General features: G+C 39.6%; 2 protein-coding genes across 4 annotated transcripts; one reads left to right on the top strand and one right to left on the bottom strand.

The window, feature by feature from the left end:
* The first annotated feature begins 348 nt into the window (after positions 1-348).
* On the top strand, positions 349-5,545 carry LOC146700547 (uncharacterized). Of its 3 annotated transcripts, XM_085470807.1 has the most exons (10): positions 349-555; positions 1,403-1,823; positions 1,972-2,004; positions 2,101-2,190; positions 2,602-2,673; positions 2,780-2,868; positions 2,981-3,083; positions 3,341-3,443; positions 3,523-4,851; positions 4,960-5,545. In XM_085470807.1, exons 2-9 carry the CDS (start codon positions 1,611-1,613, stop codon positions 3,558-3,560), a joined length of 741 nt encoding a protein of 246 aa, XP_085326933.1. In that variant the 5' UTR covers positions 349-555; positions 1,403-1,610; the 3' UTR covers positions 3,561-4,851; positions 4,960-5,545. The 3 variants fall into 3 exon arrangements, with proteins under 3 accessions (XP_085326933.1, XP_085326932.1, XP_085326931.1); XM_085470806.1 differs by lacking the exons at positions 3,523-4,851; positions 4,960-5,545 and having other exon boundaries at positions 351-555; positions 2,968-3,083; positions 3,341-3,516; XM_085470805.1 differs by lacking the exons at positions 3,341-3,443; positions 3,523-4,851; positions 4,960-5,545 and having other exon boundaries at positions 351-555; positions 2,968-3,247.
* A 1,139-nt stretch (positions 5,546-6,684) lies between these two features.
* On the bottom strand, positions 6,685-10,774 carry LOC146700546 (uncharacterized). Its single transcript, XM_085470804.1, has 5 exons — positions 9,803-10,774; positions 9,438-9,534; positions 8,954-9,064; positions 8,339-8,505; positions 6,685-8,006 (listed from the first exon to the last, which is right to left on the bottom strand). Exons 1-5 carry the CDS (start codon positions 10,225-10,227, stop codon positions 6,959-6,961), a joined length of 1,848 nt encoding a protein of 615 aa, XP_085326930.1. The 5' UTR covers positions 10,228-10,774; the 3' UTR covers positions 6,685-6,958.
* Positions 10,775-23,750: the final 12,976 nt, after the last annotated feature.

The following is a 23,750-nucleotide window of genomic DNA, read 5'->3' as shown; positions in this document are numbered from 1 at the left end:
TTTTAAATATGGAAAATGTAAAAATGTAGCAGTATCACAAGTTAGCTAACAGCCAGTGATAAAGAGGTAAGACAAGCTGCAAGTGATGTCGAGGGTTCATGGATAAGTGGTATACAGTGTGGGAAATTTTTTTTTGATTGCCTGCTGAATTTGTAAGTTTGCTCATGTACAAAGAAATGAACAGTCTTAGTTTTACCGTACTTTCATTTTAATGGAGAGAGACAGAATATCTACCCAAAATCCTGAAAACACGTTACATGAAAGTTATTAATTGAGGTGCACGTCACTGAGTGTTTCATTGAAACAACCCAGAAACAATAGGTGTGGATCCTGGACGATCTGATTTCCTCGTGTCAGCATTGTTCCCACATCATCATAATTAATGTTGTTCCAGGTTCAACATTGCAAGTGACCAATCACCTTCTTGTGACGTCATTCCTTTGCGACTTCGAAATACCCGCCTTCGAGTATTTCGAAATACAAGTGAAGAAGCGAAAAACAGCCGCCTGTCCGCCGAATTTGAAGTCAATTTAGGATACTTTCCTTTAATAAACGGTAAGCATTATACATATGTTCCTCACTTGGCTTGCTGTTTGTTTGCTAGCGATAGGCTACTTGACGACAGCATTAGCTAACCAGTGTTCCCCAACTTTTTGGGTGTTTCGTGGCCCGGGGGTTGGGTCAGGCAAAATTGCAGTAGCTTCCCTGATCATTTTACAAACATAAGTGAAGAGAATCTGGACTAAAAGGCCTAGACTTATGGTTGTGTGCTGAATCTATGAATCAAACTATCACCTGGAAACATAATTAACTGGTTCATAGCTGTGAAACTGGACATGAGTTCTTGATTCTATGGAGATTAACAGTAATCCAGAAATTTACAAATTTGTCCTGGTACATCGCGTAAATGTTGTCCCTGGGACATCATGTAGAAGTTGCCCTGGGACATCGTGTAGATGTTGTCCCTGGGACATCGTGTAATTGTTGTCCCTGGGACATCGTGTAATTGTTGTCCCTGGGACATCGTGTAGATGTTGTCCCAGGGACATCGTGTAAATGTTGTCCCAGGGACATCGTGTAGATGTTGTCCCTGGGACATCGTGTAAATGTTGTCCCTGGGACATCGTGTAAATGTTGTCCCAGGGACATCGTGTAAATGTTGTCCCTGGGACATCGTGTAAATGTTGTCCCAGGGACATCGTGTAAATGTTGTCCCAGGGACATCGTGTAAATGTTGTCCCAGGGACATCGTGTAAATGTTGTCCCAGGGACATCGTGTAGATGTTGTCCCTGGGACATCGTGTGATAGCTTGTAAATAATGGAATGAAAATTATTGATTGTTATTAACTTGTGAAAAAGAAGTGTAACAAATCCACATGTTATGTTCTTACACCCTTACAGAAACTGTGACTCCTTCACAATGTCAGGTAAATGTCAACTCATGTTGAATAATCAACCAATCAAGCCTTTTATTATCACATGCAATGTTACACGTACAACTGCAATGAAAATTTCACCCCCTTCTGACCATACATATATTGCTTAAACATCACATTGGGAAGACAGGTCGGAAACAGTTAGGAAGGTCAGAAAACAATTTAATTAATAGATGAGGGGAGAGGAGGAGAAAAAAGAACTACAACCAGACAAAGCTCCTAGAAGACTGAAATGGATGATGGTTGCAGCATGCAAAAAGAAAATGATATCTGTTGACTACAGCATATGCTTTCTCACAGATTACCTTGTGGGAGTAGCTGGACCAAACTCTATTGGTATTTCAAGTTTGAAATCCCTGTTTGACCAGACTAACATTTCAGATGAGGTACCTCTTGACATAAAAATCCTTTTATGTTGTCATAAAACTAATGTTAAATTCTGCTTTAAATACACTTTATTGTACAATTTACTTAATGAATCGTGTTCCTTAGTTCTGTTTTTATTTATATGTATTTATTTATTTGTTTTATAAGGTAATAGATGGCCTAATCTATTTGCAGTGTGAGGTATGTTGAAAAGCTTGTTTGATCATAATGACATAGCATGTTTACGTTTTTTGTAATGTACTTGAAAACATAGGTGTATTTATGTTATTTTTATAGAATTTCCCTCACATTTATCCAATACCAAGCCAAATCACTGGAAAAATTTTGGATGGGTCCACAAGAGCACAAAGTGCATACTTTTTGAAGGTATGACTTGGACTGTGGTAACTATGTTCTTATCACAAAGGGTTTATAAGTTGCCACTATAAACAAACAGCATTTTCCAAAATTGAAGCCTTGTCAGAAGAACCTGAAAAATACCTTTCTGAAACCTTTTCTGTGTAAAGACTTGTTCAAAAGCAATGCACACAGATTAAAACATTTCTGTCTTGGCCAACTGATAAAGAACACCAAAAATTTAGTGGTGCGTGTTGAGTCTGTGGTCTTGATTTGTTTTGTACACACTATAGAAATTAATTAATGTAAACCAAAAATGACACTTTCTATATGTTTGTGTATCTGCAGAATTAATTACAAGTCTCACCTGACAAGCTTTTGCAGTTTTGCAGTGTCATTCTTGACAGAAAAACATACTTGTCACATTATTTTTATTTCCAGAAAAACATCTTTCAGATGTATGAGAAATTGATTGGAGCCTGTCTGGAAAACGGCAGCCACTGGACCTTGTTTGTAAGTTGCACAGATTTTGCACTCTCTAGTGCATGATACTTTTCAGTGTCCCTCATTAGGAAAGCTCAAGGCCCAAGCCTACCATATCCATCTTTTTACAAAACAGTTTTGTGACATACCCAAGAGGACCATAGTCTATATGAATTCATTTGGCGAGTCGGAGGTCAGAAAAAGTGCGGCGTTGAAAAACTGGAGGTAATTAATTAACATATTTAACATAACATATTTAATTTAATTGAAATCATTACCGAACGTGGTTATTGATTTCTCTATATGCTTTTTATTTGTAATAAGTGCGATCTCTCAGCTCATTTGCTTCAGCAAGAGGCTGCGCTGGAGAGTGGACCTTGTCACATGTGAGCCACCCACATCAACAGGATGGGAACTCATGTGGAGTGCATGTCATAATGGTACTGAAAACTATAGCTTTAACCTATATAAGTAATGTTTACATTTTTGCCTATTCAGTTTTTAAAGCCTTAGAGGCAGGATGGTAAAATCTCAATTTTTTTTGTAGATTGAACCATTTCAGCAGTAATGCTTTGCTTTGGTTGCTCTGTTTTTTTTTTTTTTCTCGGGGGGGGGGTTAAAAACAAACAAACATTTCTTTGTTAATCTAATTCTTTTTGTTCTTTTTGTTCTTTTTTTTTTCTTCGTCAATTATTAGTTTGCCCAATCTCTCATTGACGGTAAAACACAAGTGGAGGAGTACAACACTGAAATCACAAAGCTCAGGTCCCGACTTTGCCACTACTTATTTTCCTCAATAGGTAAAGATAAAATTAGCTGCCTTCTTTTTCTCTAACATTGGAAAATGTAACTTGTACTTAAACAAATTATATTTTGCAGATCGAACTAGGAAGTGCAGTCAGTGCTGGTGTGTGTGATTGCAGCCAAAGACCGGGTACACTATGACATGTCCTTAGCCATATAGATTGTTTATTTAATGGACTTTGTTCATTTGTTTTTTGTTTGTTTATTTCTTCTTCTTTTTTTTTTTTTTAATTCACCGGTGCAGTGCCAGAAATGTGGTGCATACAAGCACATGCGTTGTTCAAAGTCTGTTTGTGGCATCTGTATCTTCTGTGAGAGTAAGTCACAATATAACTAAACAATGTCCAAAAATGTTTAAAGTGAATTTTTTTTTCGTAATTTTGCCTTTGCACACCAGGACTGTGTAATTAAAGTGGACGTTTCAAGATCCAGTTTTTACACAAAACTATTTTAGACATAACTGTGTCGTATTGTGGGGATTTCTCTTCACAATTAAATTGATATAGTGCTGTTTATATCATTCTTCTTTATGTAACAGCACAGTGCAGCACAGCAGAGGGAAAGGAGTTGTGCAGCATAGTGGGTGGCTATACAGGAGGAGCAATAGAAGTAGCCAGTGAAGAATGTCATCAGGGAAAGCATCAGGCAGCGAATGACAAAGGAAAAGTTCCTAAGGGAGAGAACATCTGCAGCAAATCGACAAGTAACAGTGAGATAGGAAGACTGACAGTCAGAGATGAAGGTACACAGACTGAAGACAAAGAAAAAGAAACAGAAGTGTACGGCACAAGTCTGAGTACAGATAATGCTGCTGCTGATGATGTTGACAGGATCGATGCAGATACAGAATTCCAAACTGATTCAGAAGGAACTAGTACAGTTTACAGAGTGCATGGTCGCTTATCTGTACCAAGCTCAAAAAAGAAAACCTACACAATAACAGAAGACGAGATCAAGCGCAGAATCAATGCAGAGAACATGTCAGTTCATGTTTTCAGAGGTTTGATTGGGGTAGGTATACATTTCGTGATTTTGATGTCACCTGAAATAAATCCGGGTTACTCGTATCAATGAAGTGACAATGTGGCTGGAAATTGTGCATTTGCTGCAACATATACACAATTACACCATGTAAACAAAAGCATTTAACTTTGTGCGCGTGTGTGTGTCTCTCTCTGCTCTTTTGGTGTTTGCACTTTTTCTTTTTTAGGGCCGTAAAGCCAAACTGCCCGCAATGATTCTTGACAGGCCTAAGAAGGCCAAAACTAAAGTAACAGTGTTTAGTGTTCTGAGTGAAGAGGAGGCTGGGGAGCTAGCCCTCGGGTTTGCCGGAAGATTGGCCTGCGATGTCACAACAGACATGGTCTGTAAAGGCATCGACCATTCAAGTGCTGATATGACAAAGTAAGTTAGTAAAACAATATGAAAGTTGTATCTTTTTTGGTATTATTTGTCATTTCCCCGTATTTGGGTTATTGGTGTAACATTGTTAATCTTACTTTCTAATAACAGACAGACTCTTCTCAAAATCCAACACAATCTTAAACATGAGCTGACTGATTCCTCAACCTTCAGTTTGCTGACACACACCTTTGGCCCCGCTGCACTGGATTCTGTCATTTCATTCCTGTGTGAAAAACTTGATCTTGTCTCTTAAATAATGAAACCTTTTGTGACTTTTGTTTGTTCTGTAAATCAGAATCTTGAAAATTGTTCACTGTTGTTCTAAGTTTGTGTTAACTATTTGGCAAAAATGATTGGTTCCTAATCCAAACAGCATAATGACTGTTCTAACACATATCTTAAAAATGCTACAAAGAAAGAAAATTATCACATATGTTTCAATATGAATGTAATTGTGTCACACTCGGTTTGTAGTAGCTTTCCTGTTTTATTTTGAGTTTTGGTATGTTTACACTGTTATTTTTATTTCCCGTGTGTTCGTCTTCCCTTATTAGTTTTACTGTATTTAATTAGTCTGATTTAATAACTTATAATTATTTACTTTCCAGTGTGTATATATGCTCCTCGTTTGGATTATTGTTTGTTTGAGTTCTGCCTGTCTTTTCTATTAAAGATTTGGACTTTTGGACTATTAGTGGACCTCGTAGGTTTTTATTCTGTTCAATTGGTAATTGACTGGGTTTAATTTAGTGGCCTGGAAAACAGGCCGGAGGGGTCTGGTCATTTTAACCCCCTAAGACCCGAAATCTTCCATGGCATGCATTTTTAATTTCTCTTTGATATTTGGGCCGATTGGAACCCGATGAATGTAAAAAGAAAGAATTACCAGGTTTTGTTTTTTTTTTACCTAATTTTTGTTTCTGAGAAAAATGAGAGCCACATATGAGGACATTAATTTGAAATTTCAATAGAACAGTTGCAGTATAATGTCCTCATAACTGTATATCAGGCACTTGTTGATCAAGATTTAGTATTTTGGTCTAAATAACCCAAAATGTGATGTCCACATGTGTGGACGCCAGGCTGGAGTAAAGTGTTAGAGCTATTTATACCTATGTAAACTTTTATACACTGGTTTTTACCTGTCTTGTTTCAGAAAGGTTTAAAAGGGTAATGTCCACAGTTTATTTGTTTATTTATTTGTTTGAATTCAACATATTTTATTAAAGTAATTGAGCTTGAACACAGAAAAAACTGAATCAAATAATCATAAAATCAAATCACTTGCACTATACTGAAGTCTAATCTACTCTGAGCTAATGCCGGTTTCCAACACTAATGATCGGGTGAAGGAGAGAGATGAGGGTGTGCACGGCCACTGGTGCTCTTATCCCTGTTCTTTGTGATACAATCCAACAGGAAAGCAGTCAAACCCTTGGACATTAGCCAAGTTAACGTTCACAAATATATACACACAGAGGAACTCTGAGCCCCAATGTCAGCATTAGCACAAACATGCCACTTCATACCAAATCTCAGTGTGAGGTCAGGTGTTAGTCTCATTCCATTATTCTGGCTATATTTTCTTACTCATTACTATTAAACTTATACTTAAGACTAACTATTAACAAAATCACACCCCAATAACTCTGTTATTACACTTTGTATTTAATCATAAAAAGGCTGGATGTTGAAACCTTTTACTTCTATTTTGTATGAGCCAGGATTCTCAACAGCTGATACTCTATGTCCAAAAAGTGACAGGTATCGTTTTATGGAGCAAAAAACTTAAGAGCGCATATTTTATAAATAATACCAACAATTACAAATGCAGACCTTTAATAGTAATAAGTAATCCTTTATTTATAATGCATAGCAATATAAAAATAGTAACATATGAAAATATTACAATGGGCACAGATGAATTTGTATCAAAAACAGCAACCAAGCCAAAGTAATGAATAACACACATAAATAACAACTGCTTGAGAGACCAAACAATTTCTTTTCAACTGTTCCTTGGCAGAAAGTTAAGACAGCTATTCAGCTTTAGGTTTCAATAAACAGAAGTAATGGATGCAGTCCCTTTGAAATGTCACACAAAAGTCTACTTATGCATATACTTAGCTTTAACTCTTCTCTTTTTTGTTTTGTATTCCAAAAGGTTTTCATTTTCTCCAGAGGATGTCTCTCTTTCAGTGGTTATCGACTGTTCACATTCATTTTCACAGACTGTTGGAATGTCGATGCTGGCCGAACGTTTCTTGCTAGAATACAATGGCCTAATTTTGCGTGCATTATCTGTCGTCTTTATTTCGTACTGGCATATACTTTTGCCTACTTGTTTTGTTTTTAAGACATTTGTATGCAGTTCATCTATCATTGGAGTAATACCCTCTGGAATGAATGCCCACTGTTTAACTGTGTCTAAAACAGCATTTAGTTTTCCAACTGCATCTTCTGTGCATTTTTTGTCTGTGCTTTCAACTACAGGAGTGTCATTCAAAGTTGATAGAGGACTTTTCAGAGAGTTTTTCATTTTTTTAAAATGGCTACAAGCCACCTTCAGGCAAGCACATGTGTTATAGTGAGAGAACGTACAACAAGTGCACTGAAGTGTTTCAGCCGATGCAAAAAAACACAGATTTCCAAACAAACTTGGCATTTTTATCACTTTCAAGTCCTCACAGTGTACAAAGTAATGCCTTTCTTTCACTGCAATTCTTGCCAAGGTAGAAATGTCTGTTTCCATGTTTGGATAGATGTCATTGTCAGCCTCTGCTAATTTTGCAAGTAACACTAGATGCTTGCAAAGAAGTCCTCGTAAGCCATATGTACAGTTGCAGTAGGACTCAACAGGGCAGACATCATACACCATGTCTTCTCTTGACTCAGATGGGACTTGATATGCATTAACTCCATGGCTGTTCTTGACTGTAATTTTAAGAGCCCAACCACTTTCCATCAGTCTTGAAGCAGAGTCTGAAACTTGAGACAAGGTGTCAGCAAACCTGTTTTTCATGCGGCCCACATCTTGCAGGGTTTTTATGACTGAGAAGTAGTCGTCGGCCTTCCCTAGGAGCACTTCAATCAGATCATCCAGACGCCTATTCGTGTAGCCAGATAAAAACTGGTATTTCAGGCGGTGGAAAAATCTGAACAAAAGTTATTTGAAATGATTAGTAACTGTAATTGAAGGAATTTAAAGTTTTAATCAAGACTGTATTATTTTTTTAAAAATTGGAATACCTATTGCACACGTCTTTTATAAAGGAATGCTCTGTGCCGGTTTAGCTGATTTAGGCAAATCCACCTACTCTGTTTTTTGTTGTGATAACATAAAAAACGCTGCTAGAATTTAAAGGATTTGCCTAAAACCTGTTCTGGCAATGACATGACGAACCTACTCAGTTTAGCCTCTTGGATTAAAGCATAATATCTTTTTTTCAGCAATACAATTGAATGAGGTCAAAATAATAAATCATACCTTTCAATCACATTGTTTGTTTCAGAACGAGCGTGACTGAAGCGACGGCCGTAGTCACACCACATGTGGCCAATGCCTTCCCAGTGCTTCTGAAAATACTGGCACACCAAAGGGTATTGCTTAAATGTCTGGCAGAACTCTGCTGATGTGGCTTTAAAGTCGTCCTCCTAAGAGAATTGGATGCAACAGAATATATTTCAATCCATTTAACAGACCTATTGAAATCTTTAATATTATGTATTGAAGCCCTTTTCCTTTTATTGAATAACATTAAGAATTTTAAGTTATTAATAATATGTCGTGTTTTTGTATTAAGAAGCAATTATTTCTTCCCTTACAATGGCTAAGAAGGAACACTAAACCTATAAGCATATTTGGTTTCAGCATCTGTCTGTGAAAGAATCCCACTCACAAGTTCTACTGCACAGTGGGTGACACAATGATGTTCTGCACAGCTTAAGTACTTGTTTTGATAAGCAAGATAAGAAGCCAGTTTTAGAAATTGTTTCAAAAATCTATTTTGTATCTCTCTGTAACTTTTTTTAGCAACTGAAAGTTATTATGCTCTTAGTGTAATCAAGAAATCAAAATGTGAAATAGACAAATTACACTTACAGATGTGCAAGCTTTCAGCTTACAAAAGAAAGAAATGATTTCATTTCTCTTTTGGGTGTTAGAAAGCCCATGGACCCCGGACTCTGATTTTGAAAGCCATCGATTAACAGCCTGTGAATGTAAGAGAAAAAAAGTTAATCTGGAGAGAGAGACAGAGGAGCAGCTGTACAAAAAGCATAAAAGAAAGCTGACGTCCAAAAATAACTTTGTCACTCACTGGACAAGAGGACCTGTGCATTACAGAAATCAACCAGGCAAACATATTTTTAAATGTCAAAAAGAGCTTTGAGAAGCAGCCACCAGAAGATGAGTGCACTGTGGTCTTAAATGGATGGACATAGTCACTCAACATTTTATCCCTTTATATTCATTAACCTGAGTAGGTGAATATCACAATAAGGCAAATCATGACAACAGGACCCTGTTGTAAAAATGTGTTTCAGGTGCATCTTAGACAACGTGAAAAGAAAACAATGTGGTTTACCTGCAAGACATGGTACCAGCATAGAAGGATAGCTGACTCTGGAAAAACCTTCTGCAAAGCATTTATTTCCGCAAAGTCTTTGTCAACCATAAATGCTCTACAGAAAAAAAGAAAACACTAAATGAGATTAAACAGTATGAAAATGTTTTTGCTATCTCAAAGCACCACTTCAATGCCAAATTAAACATTTCAACTCACAAGTAGATATATAAAATACTGCATACAGCCTATAGGAATAACTTTAACAACTGGAAAGGAAAGTTTTTTGCAGCCCATGCTGCAGCTATAGCATTAGATTCTGGCATGTTATAACTTTTTTGAAAAGGAATTATTTCAAAATCAATAGCTGTCAATGTATTATTTACCTCGGGGAAGTTGGGAAATGCTCACAAACTATTCCAAGAACAGTTTCCAGGGTTTTCTGACTTTCGTTGCTGACAATAGCATAGGCCACAGGGACTCCATGCCCATGATCATCTCTTACAACAAGTGTGAATAAGGGAAATGAATACTGGTTAACGCAGTGCGTGGTGTCAACAAATACTAACTGTTTTGCATAGTTCTCCATGTTTGATTTCATTACAGGTGTCTGCAAAACAATCATTAGTTCTTGGTCAGATGTGTATGGTTGATAGAAGAGAACATGTTCTTGATGTTTTCCATTAAGTAAGGTATGTACACTTTGACTGTCTCCACAGTTAAAGTGCTTCTTCCTCATCATGCAGGTTCTAACACTGTCAATGTCACGTGGTGTGACAAAATGCTCTCTGTTGTGAAGATCTGTGTCCATGTTCTTTGGCCCATTTATGACATTCGGTTAGTATGATGGCTGGCTTAGTTCCAAGGGAAAGCAGTTCCTCAATCTTCCTCCTTAAATCACTGGAAATATTGTTGAAATGTGCGTCTTTTGGGTCCGAAGGATCATGCCCATCATGCTTATCATATGTACGCTGCACGATGACTGTGTGGTCTTTCCAACATTTGAGTACTTTAAATGAAACATAGGCCTTACAGCCCACTGCTCTGTAGCTGTTTCGACTTTTTTTCCCAGCTCTGATGCAGTTGAATTTGTAATAGTCTCTTTTCCTGTCTTTACCTGAGGCAACATTTAAACATTTATAATGTCCATGAAGGGTTAATGAGTTCAATTTTTCTAACACAACACTGAATGGGTCCTCCTGGCATTGTGACACATGCACACAAAGTTGTGTGTCTTTTCCAGTTCTTTTTTTTTCGTCATTCAGAACACTTCTTCTAATTATGTCGTCCATTTCTGGTGGAAAAATAACGAAGGTTTAATTAGTCAATATTCATTAATTCATTTTAACTTGTTGTGGGGTTTTTTGCAATACAATGTAAATATTAAATATAAAACAAACAGGGGCTAAAAGAAGCTAAACTTTTATATGGTATGTCCCAGGGGCAACTTTAACATGATGTCCCAGGGACAACAGCTACGCGATGTCCCAGGGACAACAGCTACGCGATGTCCCAGGGACAACAGCTACGCGATGTCCCAGGGACAACAGCTACGCGATGTCCCAGGGACAACAGCTACGCGATGTCCCAGGGACAACAGCTACGCGATGTCCCAGGGACAACAGCTACGCGATGTCCCAGGGACAACAGCTACGCGATGTCCCAGGGACAACAGCTACGCGATGTCCCAGGGACAACAGCTACGCGATGTCCCAGGGACAACAGCTACGCGATGTCCCAGGGACAACAGCTACGCGATGTCCCAGGGACAACAGCTACGCGATGTCCCAGGGACAACAGCTACGCGATGTCCCAGGGACAACAGCTACGCGATGTCCCAGGGACAACAGCTACGCGATGTCCCAGGGACAACAGCTACGCGATGTCCCAGGGACAACAGCTACGCGATGTCCCAGGGACAACAGCTACGCGATGTCCCAGGGACAACAGCTACGCGATGTCCCAGGGACAACAGCTACGCGATGTCCCAGGGACAACAGCTACGCGATGTCCCAGGGACAACAGCTACGCGATGTCCCAGGGACAACAGCTACGCGATGTCCCAGGACAAATTTGTAAATTTCTGGATTACTGTTAATCTCCATAGAATCAAGAACTCATGTCCAGTTTCACAGCTATGGACCAGTTAATTATGTTTCCAGGTGATAGTTTGATTCATAGATTCAGCACACAACCATAAGTCTAGGCCTTTTAGTCCAGATTCTCTTCACTTATGTTTGTAAAATGATCAGGGAAGCTACTGCAATTTTGCCTGACCCAACCCCCGGGCCACGAAACACCCAAAAAGTTGGGGAACGCTGGTCTAGAGAACACTGGTTAGCTAATGCTGTCGTCAAGTAGCCTATCGCTAGCAAACAAACAGCAAGCCAAGTGAGGAACATATGTATAATGCTTACCGTTTATTAAAGGAAAGTATCCTAAATTGACTTCAAATTCGGCGGACAGGCGAATTGACTTCAAATTCGGCGGACAGGTGGCGGTTTTTCGCTTCTTCACTTGTATTTCGAAATACTCGAAGGCGGGTATTTCGAAGTCGCAAAGGAATGACGTCACAAGAAGGTGATTGGTCACTTGCAATGTTGAACCTGGAACAACATTAATTATGATGATGTGGGAACAATGCTGACACGAGGAAATCAGATCGTCCGTGGATCCTACGAGGTAGAGAGGCGGAGTAATTAGTAAGGTTGTGTGAAGTGATGCAGAAGTATCCACATGGCAGCCATGAAAAAAACTGGTCAAATTCTCCAAAAAATGCATTTCAGTGCTTTCTTTATTACCTTACCAATACATAGGATACACTGGACCATCTTTTATGGAAGCAGAGATGTCTTTGCACAACAGACCATTCAGAAAAATGTCAAAGGTAATTTTTACATAACCAGTTAATAGAATCAGCGTCTTCTGAAGTTGTCACCTTGTAATAAGAGCATTTTTTTTAAAACTCTAGAAATAAAGATTAAGATTTAAGTTTAAAATGATGAAGTTCATTACACTATATATAATTTATGTCCTCAGTTTGAAAGCTGCTGTATAGCAGACTTTGGGATTATCATTCATAAATTTTATCTCTGTCACAGAAAGCCTTAAGAAAGGCAAAACTCCAATTCCACCCAGTTCCATCAGTAATGAAGTAATATTTTTCACCAGTGGTTCTTTTGTATAAGAGCTCCATGAAACATTCTCTCCACCCCAGGGAAGAGGGTAACACTACCTGGGTCTGGGTGCAGTTTCCCCCTCCAGGGGCAAGGGTACCTAGACCTGGGGCTTAGAGTACGCTTGGGGAGTGTGATTGTGTGTACAGTGTCTATTTATGTCTGTCTCCAGGTTGGGTGAGTGTTGAGTATTTGCATATGAGAGCACGAGGGTGGGAATGGATGTTTGTATCTGTGTGTGCCTGTTTGTCTGTGTCTATATGTCAGGTCGGGTATCAGACACCACATCTCAGGCCCTCCAAGGTATGGAGGCTATCTCCCCCCACCATTCCCCTGCCAGTGGCAGATGCCCTCAGACATCGGTGCATTGGTGGTTCTTTGTGTCTGGGCATGGGCGTCCAGGTACCTACCGGCTCACTCCTGGTGGCTGCTTGTCGGGGCCTGGAGCCTGGGGCTCGCTCGGGCCCCTTCGGGGGGTGGGGTGCCCTCGGACTCTCGGCCTGGGGCTCGGTCACTCTGGCACAGCTCACGGGCACGTCACTGCAACCCCCCACCCCCTGGCTTCTGCTTCGCGGCTGCTGAGTGATCCCTCATCTGTGGCTCTCCTCAGCTCTTTCTGGAACAGTGGCGTGGCTGCCCCTCTGTTGGTCTTCCTTGGTCTCTTGTGCTCTGGGGGCCTCTGGATGTCTGGAGTCTTGATCTCCTCCATACCTGCTTCATGCTCTGGAGGACGGGGCTGTGGACCCCCACACCCTCTAGCAGATCATTACATGAAGGAACCTTTTTAAAAACAAGTGCATTCATGCTCACAGGTGTACACACGGGTGCTCACACACACAAACTACACCCTTTTTGGCTCCTACCTCAAAGCACACTGTGTGCTGTCGATCTTACGTGCTGCACAATAATGTTTAATATTTAGTATTTACTGTTATATTCCCATAGATCATCGTAATGGTGTTGTTTATTATATTGCTCTTTTTTCTGCTTGTTTTCTCTTTTTTCTTTCTCAACAGGTGATCCAGATGATCGATATACGGTATGTATTTTTTCTCTGCTTATTTTGTTGGTTTTTTGCCCTTTATCACCATTCCTCTTCCCCGCTGTTTTTCTTTCCCTCTTTCTTTCTCCCCTTTTCGTTTCCCCAGTTAAGTCTGTCCCGTATTTAGCAGGTTAAAATAAAATAAATAATAAAAGGCGAATCAAATAGACCAATACGGCAAGGCTGGGTTGGTCGATGTGGTAAAGTAAATCCGTTGGGCATCTTTCTTTGCCTTTAGACAATAATTCTGATGGCAAAAGAGCCAAACGGGACAGTCAAAAAAAAAAAAAAAAAGGATCTCCATGAAACAAAATTTTTGGAACACCTTAGGTAAAATACTTAAAGTACAGTATGTCTATAGGCTTTGAGTTTTCCAGATCGTGGTCATTTTAAATGCTTAAGTTTAAGGCAACTGGACTTTTTTTTAAACAATATTTGTTTAAACAGCACTTACAAAATTATAGCAATCACAAAACTGCACAATTACTTTAATGTGAACAGAGCAGCACAAGAATCAAAGACAAAGTTTACACTGAACAAAGCACTGAAATCCCAAAATAAACAGATATCTTAATATTTCACTTCAGGATCATCTGAGGATCATCTTCAGTTCAGAGCAGAGGGGATACAGCTTCAAGAACCAAAAAAAGAAGTCCAAAAGCCTTCAGCTCCAGCGTTACAGACCGTGTAAGGTATGCTTTTTGTTGTCTCTTCTCAGGACATTTCACACCCATGTCAACAAATTACACATTATTAAAGGAGCCTCATGTAAGTGCAGTTGAATTCTCTGAACACAGTTCTCTTTTTCTGACTTGTTATTATTTCCCCTTAATATCTTTATTTAACTACATGGTGTTTTCTATTAGCTTCAATGAAAAATTAATTACAAAAGAGATCTTTCTTTCTTTCTTTCTTTCTTTCCCAGATAACCTTAAACTAAATCAACAAATCCAAATCAACCTTATAGCCCCTGACCCCCGAGAAAAATGTACTATAAAGCATAATTAATCTGGAGTAATAATGAATCTTTGTAAATATCCAATAAGCATGATTTACTAAAGAGCCATATGTAGATATAGATGTGTTCACAGGTCAAACATAAGTACAAATAATAGGTTGGACTGCAAGTACAGTGCAAGTAAATATAAGTTTTTGGTAAGTTCTGCTTTGAAGATGACAGATATTTGTAGTTGTGAAAATATGAAAAATATGAAAAAAAAAATTTTTTGGAGGAGGTGTATGTATACACTGTCATGGGGCTTGATGTATTATTATAAGTCAAGTTGTTTTATCAACTTACAGTGTCTTAATATGACAGTTTCTTAATAGGCCCAATAGCATATTAAAAAACCCCACTACTGTTAAGCCAGATCAAGAACACCAGCAGAGGGCAGTACAGGAAGGCAGCTGAGGGTCACAAGCTCTTCTAAATCTTTTTTTTTTTTTTTTTTTTGCTGTAACTGGAGAAAACAGAAAGGCTCAGATTTTTACAATCTGATATCCTACTTATTATCAATAATAATGACTGGACAGTTTGTCTATAAGATCTCCTGCCTTTTCCCTTTACTTTGTCATCTGGTGCCAATGGTGCTTAAAGGTTAATAAAAAATGCTGTAATATTTGTTAAGATTGTATCAGTTAGATAAGATAAGGTTCAATGGAAATTTAAAAGGCTATCTGATATGCTTCTTCTGCTGGTTTACAACAATTGCACTTATTCATTATTAGATAGGGTCGTGATTTTAGAATTTAATAAGATTGATTGATTGAATCTTTATTTTGAACATGTTGAAAAGTATAAAAAAAATAGAATTAAAAGAGACAAATGAACAAAGCAAACAAAAGGAAAACGAGAAACCACAACTCCAAATAACGTCCATGTTCAAAAAGGAGCAGGAAGAAGCATAAGCTTATTTAATCCCACCCCTTTTCCACTATCTAGTATCAATAGACTACAGAAATACCTCCTTGCAATTACATTATATGTTATGTGTAATTTTTTTTTTTAAATATATACACATATATGTTTCTATCTATCCATACATACGTATATACACACATACGCACATATACACATTGTCAATAACCCCATTAACACCTCAAGGATACACAGCCTACAATTATATATATATATATATATATATATATATATATATATATATATATATTTGTGTTGTACCTCGTCAATCTCTAGCTGTGAGAGCAGTCCCACCCGAGATTGGGTACATAGCCCCAAGTGTGATAGGAGAAGGATCGTTGAGTGCGAGAGGAACTGACCTGAAAAATAGGATCATGGCCAAGCTTGAAACCTGGATCCCCCGTAGCCGGTTACCAAGATTACGGGAAGTACCTTCAGAAGGTCTGCTAGATGATGTTAATGCAGCACTACGGGCAATACCTACAACCACGATTACCGACACTAACAAGCTGATCTACAATACGGCAGCAGTGATCAGTGAGATGCTTGGCTACAAGTTGAACAGCCACAAGGGGCAGTACCCTCCATGGAGAAGGAGGCTAGAGGGCAAGATCAAAGTAGCACGGAGGGAGGTTAGCCAACTAACGGAGTTGCAGAAAGGTGCGACGAATAAGGTGCCTAAGAAATACAGCAAGCTGTCCATACCTGAGGCCTTGGAAACTGCCAAGCAAAGACTCACAGCCTTGGCCAGCCGCTTGAGGAGGTACACCAGAGAGATAGAAGGCAGGAGAATAAACCAGCTGTTCTCCACAGAACCAGCAAAGGTGTACTCTGAGTGGCAAGGGAACAATAAGAGAACAGCACCACCAAGGCTGGAGACGGAGCAATACTGGAAGAGCATATGGGAGAAGGATGCAACCCATAACGGCAATGCTCAGTGGCTAGAGGATCTGAGGGCAGACCACAGCGACCTCCCTGAACAGGGTCCAGTAACCATCACAATGGCAGATATCCAAGAAAGGGTCTCCAGTATGAAGAGTTGGACAGCACCAGGGCCCGACATGGTTCACGCCTACTGGCTGAAGAAGCTAACTGCACTCCACGAGCGTCTGGCAGCACAAATGAACCAGCTGCTAGTTAACGAGAGACACCCGGAATGGCTAACTGAAGGCCGGACGGTCCTGATCCCCAAGGACCCCAAGAAGGGACCGGTCCCCTCCAACTACCGACCAATAACCTGCCTCAGTACTACATGGAAGCTCCTGTCAGGCATCATATCGGCTAAGATGAACAGGCACATGGGTCAATACATGAGCGGGACACAGAAAGGAATTGGCAAGAATACCAGAGGCGCAAAACACCAGCTACTGGTAGACAGAACAATCAGCCGAGACTGCAAGACCAGACTGACCAACCTGTGCACTGCCTGGATTGATTACAAGAAGGCCTATGACTCAATGCCCCACAGCTGGATACTGGAATGCCTAGAATTGTACAAGATCAATGGGACCCTAAGAGCCTTCATCAGGAACTCAATGGGGATGTGGCGTACAACACTAGAGGCCAACTCCAAGCCCATAGCACAAGTCACCATCAAGTGCGGGATCTACCAAGGAGATGCTCTGTCCCCACTGCTGTTCTGCATAGGCCTGAACCCCCTCAGTGAGATCATTAACAAGACTGGCTACGGATACCGACTACGGAACGGAGCAGTTGTCAGCCACCTCCTGTACATGGATGACATCAAGCTGTATGCCAAGAGTGAACGAGACATCGATTCACTGATCCACACTACCAGGCTATACAGCAATGACATTGGAATGTCGTTCGGACTGGAGAAGTGTAGTCGGATGGTAACAAAGAGAGGGAAGGTAGTCAGAACTGAGGGGATTGAACTACCAGAAGGCAACATTGCAGACATAGAGGACAGTTACAAGTACCTGGGGATCCCGCAGGCAAATGGGAACCATGAAGAGGCCGCTAGAAAAGCTGCAACCACCAAGTACCTGCAGAGGGTCAGGCAAGTCCTGAGGAGTCAGCTGAATGGTAAGAACAAGATCCGGGCCATCAACACGTACGCCCTGCCCGTGATCAGGTACCCTGCTGGGGTAATAGGCTGGCCAAAGGAGGAGATAGAAGCCACTGACATAAAGACAAGAAAGCTCCTTACCATGCATGGAGGGTTTCACCCCAAGTCCAGCACCCTGAGGCTGTACGCTAAGCGGAAGGAAGGGGGCCGGGGACTGGTGAGTGTCAGCACCACAGTCCAGGATGAGACAACGAACATCCAAGAATACATTGGGAAGATGGCCCCAACTGACCGAGTGCTCAGTGAATACCTCAGGCAGCAGAAACCCAAGAAAGAGGAGGGAGACGAGGAACCATCATGGAAGGACAGGCCCCTGCACGGTATGTACCACCGGCAGATAGAGGAGGTGGCTGATATCCAGAAATCCTACCAGTGGCTGGACAAAGCTGGACTGAAAGACAGCACAGAGGCACTAATCATGGCAGCACAAGAACAAGCTCTGAGCACAAGATCCATAGAGGCTGGGGTCTATCACACCAGGCAAGACCCCAGGTGCAGGCTGTGTAAAGATGCCCCAGAGACAATCCAGCACATAACAGCAGGGTGCAAGATGCTAGCAGGCAAGGCATACATGGAACGCCATAACCAAGTGGCCGGCATAGTGTACAGGAACATCTGTGCCGAGTATAACCTGGAAGTCCCGAGGTCAAAATGGGAGATGCCCCCAAGGGTGGTGGAGAATGACCGAGCTAAGATCCTGTGGGACTTCCAGATACAGACGGACAAAATGGTGGTGGCTAACCAACCGGACATAGTGGTGGTAGACAAACAGAAGAAGACGGCCGTAGTGATCGATGTAGCGGTTCCGAATGACAGCAATATCAGGAAGAAGGAACACGAGAAGCTGGAGAAATACCAAGGGCTCAGAGAAGAGCTCGAGAGGATGTGGAGGGTGAAGGTAACGGTGGTCCCCGTGGTAATCGGAGCACTAGGTGCGGTGACTCCCAAGATAGGCGAGTGGCTCCAGCAGATCCCGGGAACAACATCGGAGATCTCTGTCCAGAAGAGCGCAGTCCTGGGAACAGCTAAGATACTGCGCAGGACCCTCAAGCTCCCAGGCCTCTGGTAGAGAACCCGAGCTTGAAGGATAAACCGCCCGCAGGGGCGTGCTGGGTGTTTTTTTTTTTTTTTTATACACCCATACCAACAAACCCGTGCATGCGCACACACATGAAAATATTAGACAAGAACACCCTATCAAATCTCTACCTTTTCCCTGTACCCTGTAAAAACCATATCCTTAAACCGCTTTTTAAACTGCGCCATGCTTGGACATTGCTTCATATCTTTACTTAGTCTGTTCCACAGCTTCACTCCACACACAGAGATGCAAAAACTTTTTAATGTTGTACGGATACGAGGATGTTTTAAATTTAATTCCCCCCTCAAATTGTATCCCCGTTCCCTTTTAGAAAACATTTTTAGAATATTGTCAGGAAGCAGGTTATTTATTGCTTTATATATAATTTGTGCTGTGAGAAAATGAACCAGATCTGTGAATTTTAGAATTTTTGATTTTAAGAATAGTGGATTTGTATGATCTCTGTAACCAGTTTTATGGATTATCCTTATGGCCCTTTTTTGTAATATAAAGATTGATGATAGCGAACATTTGTAAGTATTGCCCCAAACCTCTGCACAGTAATTCAAATACGGTGCAATCAGGGAACAATAGAGAATGTGGAGTGATTTGTGGTCCAGAATGTGTTTTACTTTACTCAAGATTGAGACACTTCTTGAAATTTTGTTATGTATATGATTTATATGAGACTTCCAGTTTAATTTATCATCTATAATCACACCAAGAAACTTATGTTCAAGTACTCTTTCAATTTCCACACCATCTACATGAATCTGCACTTGTGCATTTCTAAGGGAATTCCCAAATAAGATAATTTTAGTTTTACTTAGATTTAGCGATAGTTTGTTCCTGTTAAACCATTTTTTAATTTTGCACATTTCTGAAGTAATTGTATCCAGCAGCTCCTTTAGATTCCCCCCAGAACAAAAAATATTTGTGTCATCTGCAAATAATACTAATTTTAATATATCAGATGCCTTACAAATATCATTTATATAAATAATAAATAATTTTGGACCCAGTACAGAGCCTTGTGGAACACCACAAGCAATGTCCAAGCATGATGAGGAATGGACACCCAGCTTCACAAATTGTTTCCGGTCACTTAAATAATTTTTCACCCATTGCAGTACAACCCCCCTAATCCCATACCGTTCCAGTTTATTAATTAATATGTCATGATTGATTGTGTCGAATGCTTTCTTGAGATCCAGAAATACTCCAGCTGCATACTGTTTCTGATCTATAGCATTCGTAATCTCCTCAATTGATTCGATTAATGCCAGAGATGTTGATCTTTTTGATCTGAATCCATATTGACTGTCAGAGAGTAATTTATATTTATCTAACAATTTGTCTAATCGTTTATTAAACAGGTTTTCTAGGATTTTGGAGAATTGTGGTAGTAAAGAAACAGGCCTGTAATTTGTGAAGTGGCGTCTATCCCCGGTTTTATACAGCGGCACAACTTTAGCTATTTTCACTTTGTTTGGCACTTTTCCCGTCTGAAATGATAAGTTGCAAATATATGTTAGAGGTCCTACAATTCCTTCAATGACCTTCTTGACGATTTTCATGTCAATATCATTACAATTAGTAGATGTTTTATATTTACACATGTGTACAATGTCAATTATTTCTTTTTCCTCCACTGATGTGAGGAACATTGAGTTAGGGTTCCTATCAATCAGGTTTTCACTACATTCTACTGATGGCAGTGACTCAGGAATTTGTTCTGCCAGTTTTGGTCCAATATTTACAAAATAATGATTAAAGCTGTTGACCTTATCAGCAGTGTTTTCCATAATATTGCCATTATCGATAAAGTATTGTGGATAACTTTGTTGTCCAGAATTATTTTTAATGATACCGTTTAAAACATCCCATATTCCTTTCATATTATGTTTATTGTTGTTCAATATTTTACTATAATACTCCTTTCTACATACACGTATAATATTGGTCAACTTATTTTTGTATTTTTTATATTTATTTTCAGCATCTTTTGTTCTTTGTTTTAGGTATTCCTTATAGAGTGTATTTTTCTTTTTACATGCATTTTGTAAACCCTTAGTGAGCCATGGTCTATCTGAATATTTGTGCTTTCTGTTGTATTTTATTGTTGGACAGTTTTTATCGTACAACTCCATGAATATTCTTAAAAATATGCCATATGCAATATCAATATCAGCTTCTTTGTACACATTGTCCCAGTCCTGATTTAATAGATCGTTCTTAAATGCAGTCATAGTTTCTTCCGTCCTTACACGTCTGTATCTCAGTTGTTCTTCATGATGATTTTTCTTATAATTAGTGTCATAAACTGCAAAAACTGGTAGGTGATCACTGATGTCATTAATTAATACTCCGCTCACAATGTTGTTTTCCATATTGTTAGTGAAAATATTGTCAAGTAAGGTGGCACAATGTGGTGTAATTCTGCTAGGCCTGGTTATTTTAGGATGTAAACTCAAACTGTACATAGTGTTTAGGAATTCGTCGCTCATTTTATGCTTTTTTGGATTCAACAGGTCAATATTAAAATCACCACAGATAAACATAACTTTTTGATTTGTTTTAGAGAATATTTCCTCTATGAAGTCATTAAATACTTGAATACTAGAGCCAGGTGTTCTATATATACAGCTAATTATTACATTTTTTTCTTTTTCCTTATAAATTTCAATTGTTATACATTCTAGTAAATTATCAATTACAGTTGTCATACTTTCTACCACCTTGTAGTTTAGGTTTTTATCCACATACACAGCTACTCCCCCTCCACTCTTGTTCCTTCTATTTACAAAATTCACTTCATATCCCTCCAGTCCAAAGTCCATTCCTTTCTCCGCATTGATCCATGTTTCAGAAATGGCAATAATTCCAAATGGATTTGTCAACTCATTTAGATATTCCTTTATATTGTTGAAGTTGGCATACAGACTTCTGCTATTAAAATGGATTATTGATAATTTATTTTCGGTGTTGATGGTGTGCTTAAACTGTTCATCAGTGAAGTAGCAGCAGTTACAGCTGATGTTGTAGAAGAAATTATTTTCCGGGTCTATATCCTTTTCTAAGTCTAGAACATTATGGTCTGTGTATCGAAATGTTCTCAGTTCCAGATTATCATAAAGAGAATTCCAATGAGTTATGTTGATATTGTTGCCGGATGCAGATGAAGTTCTTTTGGACTGTGCCATGTGTTGTGTTGTGTGTCACGTCACATGTGTATTCATACCTCCAGAGTAAGTTGATCTCAGTATTTGTCCAGCTCTTCCATATTTCTGATGACCAACACTTTGGCTTGTTCCGGTGTTCCATTGAGTTTAATGAATACTTTGCAGTTGGTGGTCCATGTATTTTGAATTTTTCCCTGTTTCTTCAAGTAACGTGCTTTCCTGGCAATGTCCGCATTTCTTTTTATCAGATGTTCGTTCATGAAGACATCGGATCCTTTCAGTTTCTTTCCTTGTTTTAACAGTGCTGTTTTCTGTCTCACACTCCACTCTCCCCACACTCGTGAACAAGAACCTGAGATACTTAAACTCTTCCACTTTGGGTAGTAAGTCAATATTCTGTCCATAAAAAGTATGAACAGAATCAATGACAGGGAACCCCTGAAGGAGTCCAAAACCCACCAGAAAAAAAAGATCAGACTTTCTGCAAACCAATACAAACCAAGCTCTACATGGACATAATGGGGTGTAGCATTGGGCCAGACATCCCATACTCCCAAAGGACCCCCTCTTCTCCAAGTCCACCAAACTCCCACTCACTCTCAATTATACTTGAGAGGATGAAGAGTTGGTCCAGTGTTTCACAAGAGTCACCCTGAATTCCTCAAGTTTCTGAATGTTATTGGGCTATCCTGGCTAACACGTGTCTGCAATGTCGTGGGGAGTCTGGGGCAGTGCCTATGGATTGGCAAACTGGGGTGACAGTTCCCCTGTGGAGGATGTGTTCCAGCTACAGGGAGATCACACTCCTTAGGAAATGCCAGGGTAACCTCAGATTCAAGAGGAACAATGCGGTTTTCTTCCTGGTTGTGGAAAAATAGTCATCAGTTTTAAAAAATCACAAAGTAAACTGATCTCTATTCTTGCTCTTGGAATAGTATTCTATCCTGTAAAGGTTGTCTGTTTCCATTATTTCTCTAAAACACTGCTTTGGCCGACCTGTATGATGTAGAAGATTTCAGAAGACTGGACTACAACTATTATGGGCTTGATAAAGCAAATTAGCACATCTGGAAAATCCATTTGGTTGACTGAAGGAGTTAAAAACACTACTTTAATATTTGTTTACAACTTTTATTCTATCTGTAAATATTCTGTCATACTGCCAACAAAACACTGGAGCCAAAAGAAGACCAGTTAACAGATTTTGTTGCAAATAAACAGGTTATCACACCCAAAGCTTGGGAACCAAGAAATGCAACAGGTCAGAAATTTTTGGAGCTGGGATTCTGCCAGAGAGGAGAGGCTAGTCAGAGCAAGGCTAATATCTGGACAAACAAAGTGATTAATAATTCTTTAAAATTGTTTGACGTAAGTTCTTACTTGATTCTGTGTTCTTGGCAAACAGGCCAAGAGGAAACCAGAGGGTGAGCAGTGGAGGTTGTACTGACCTGGAAGTCCAGGTCCAGGTCCAGGAATTGGTTTTTCCTTTGTGGATTTAAATTAAATTAAACTAAATTCAAGTTCATGCATATGGTGTCAAATTACAACAAGTGCAGCCTCAAGGAAAAAGTCAATCAGATGACCTGCTATGAGTTATTTTATCATAGTTCTGTGGTTCTGGAAGCGATCTTTTATATACAGTACACTGTAGTTTAACTTAATTATTCACAGACTTGATCGGCTGTTTTGATTAGTTGTAGTTTAATATTTTCTTCTGTTCCTGTGCCCTGTACATTTATGGAGATTGAGTGCACTAACAAAGCCCATAATGCAGTGATAATATTATCTGGCATCAGTAATCAAACATTGCTCAGCTGTGTTTCTAAGTCACATGGGTGTGAGGCAA

This window comes from Copadichromis virginalis, linkage group LG10 (genome assembly GCF_057382275.1).
Source record: "Copadichromis virginalis isolate Kocher_CV1m ecotype Utaka linkage group LG10, C_Virginalis_male_GT1.1, whole genome shotgun sequence".
Taxonomy (NCBI): domain Eukaryota; kingdom Metazoa; phylum Chordata; class Actinopteri; order Cichliformes; family Cichlidae; genus Copadichromis; species Copadichromis virginalis.
This window is presented reverse-complemented; position numbering and strand designations above follow the sequence as displayed.

Coding starts and splice junctions, on each gene's coding strand:
- LOC146700547 (XM_085470807.1), top strand. CDS start 1,611: ATGAGGGGAGAGGAGGAGAAAAAAGAACTACAACCAGACAAAGCTCCT. Junction 2,674..2,779: donor GCAGCCACTGGACCTTGTTT/GTAAGTTGCACA, acceptor TTTACAAAACAG/TTTTGTGACATACCCAAGAG. Junction 3,084..3,340: donor GTGGAGTGCATGTCATAATG/GTACTGAAAACT, acceptor GTCAATTATTAG/TTTGCCCAATCTCTCATTGA.
- LOC146700546 (XM_085470804.1), bottom strand. CDS start 10,227: ATGGACACAGATCTTCACAACAGAGAGCATTTTGTCACACCACGTGAC. Junction 9,535..9,802: donor CATTTCCCAACTTCCCCGAG/GTAAATAATACA, acceptor TTTTTTCTGTAG/AGCATTTATGGTTGACAAAG. Junction 9,065..9,437: donor GCTGGTACCATGTCTTGCAG/GTAAACCACATT, acceptor TTACATTCACAG/GCTGTTAATCGATGGCTTTC.